The following is a 1,272-nucleotide window of genomic DNA, read 5'->3' as shown; positions in this document are numbered from 1 at the left end:
GACAGAGTGAGACTCTGAAAGCAAACAAACAAAAAAACCTATATGTACTCTGATCCTAGTTAGGTAAAAAATGCACACACAAATGACCGAAAAGATACTAAATCTGGATAGTGAGAATATGGGTGATATTTTTTGTTTTCTGCTTTTCTCCATTTTACAAGTACTTCAGTGAACATGTATAACTTTTTGTAATAAGAGGAACAATGGTTGTTACTTTTTAGCATACATTTGTACTTAATGATCCTTTCTACCTCACATTCTGTGATCTATTTGGGAAAAGCACTCTTATTAAAGAAGAAAAGAAGGTACTTTGCAGCCAGGCATAGTGGCTCACGCCTGTAATCCCTAATTCCAACACTTTGAGAGGCTGAGGGTGGAAGATCACTTGAGCCCAGGAATTTGAGACCAGCCTGGGCAACAAGGCAAGACCCTGTCTCTACAAAAAATACAAAGAATTAGCTGGGTATGGTGGTGCACACCTGTTGTCCCAGCTACCTGGGAGGCTGAGGTGGGAGGATCACTTGAGCCTGGGAGGCAGAGGTTGCAGTGAGCTGAGATTGTGCCACTGCACTTCAGCCTGGGCAACAGAATGAGACCCTGTCTAAAAAACAAAAAAACAAATAATAAAAATGGGTGCTTTGCATGTATGTAACCTCTGTGTGAAGCACTAGAAACGCTTGCATCTTACCTCTTCCTCTCTATTCTGCCGTCTCGGTGAGGAGGAGAAAAAAATAGTATCCCTGTCACACTGAAAAGGAAAACAGAAGGAAAGTTGGAAGAAATGACCCCAGATGAAAAGCAAATCTGTAACAGATAGGACTTCTAGAAGCTGAATTTCCCAAATCCAAATCTGATTCAGTCTTTTGATCTTGATTAGTCCTCCTTCCTAACTGCAAGTCAAATTTGTCCTTAGAAGTCTTGAAGTCCAAGTCTTTGTGACCAGTAAGATGAAGAGCAGAGAAGTTAGGAAGTTGAAACAATGTTGCCACTATCAAATTGGATTGCCAGATTTAGCAAATAAAACTAGAGGACAACTCATAAATTTTAGGTTCAGATAAATAATAATGTTTTAATATAAGTGTACCAAATATTTAATATATATTCTTTTTTTTTTTTTTGAGATAAGAGTCTCACCCTGTCACCCAGGCTAGAGAGCAGTGGCACTATCTTAGCTTGGCGTGGTCTTGGCTCACCACAACCTCTGCCTCCCGGGTTCAAGCTATTCTCTTGCCTCAGCCTCCTGAGTAGCTGGGATTATAGGCGTGTGCCAAG

At 40.6% G+C, this 1,272-nt stretch overlaps 1 protein-coding gene across 1 annotated transcript in view; it reads left to right on the top strand.

Moving 5' to 3' along the window:
* Positions 1-1,272, top strand: part of CPSF3 (cleavage and polyadenylation specific factor 3, 73kDa) — a 64,725-nt gene that overhangs the window by 14,833 nt on the left and 48,620 nt on the right. The window contains exon 7 of the mRNA XM_011960980.1: positions 914-942. Coding sequence (XP_011816370.1) covers positions 914-942 — 29 coding nt within the window. The remainder of the gene's footprint in view (positions 1-913; positions 943-1,272) is intronic.

This window comes from Colobus angolensis, unplaced genomic scaffold (assembly GCF_000951035.1).
Source record: "Colobus angolensis palliatus isolate OR3802 unplaced genomic scaffold, Cang.pa_1.0 Scaffold53, whole genome shotgun sequence".
In the NCBI taxonomy this organism is placed as follows: Eukaryota; Metazoa; Chordata; class Mammalia; order Primates; family Cercopithecidae; genus Colobus; species Colobus angolensis.
Note: the sequence above shows the minus strand (reverse complement) of the source record. Positions and strands in the feature narration are given on the sequence as shown.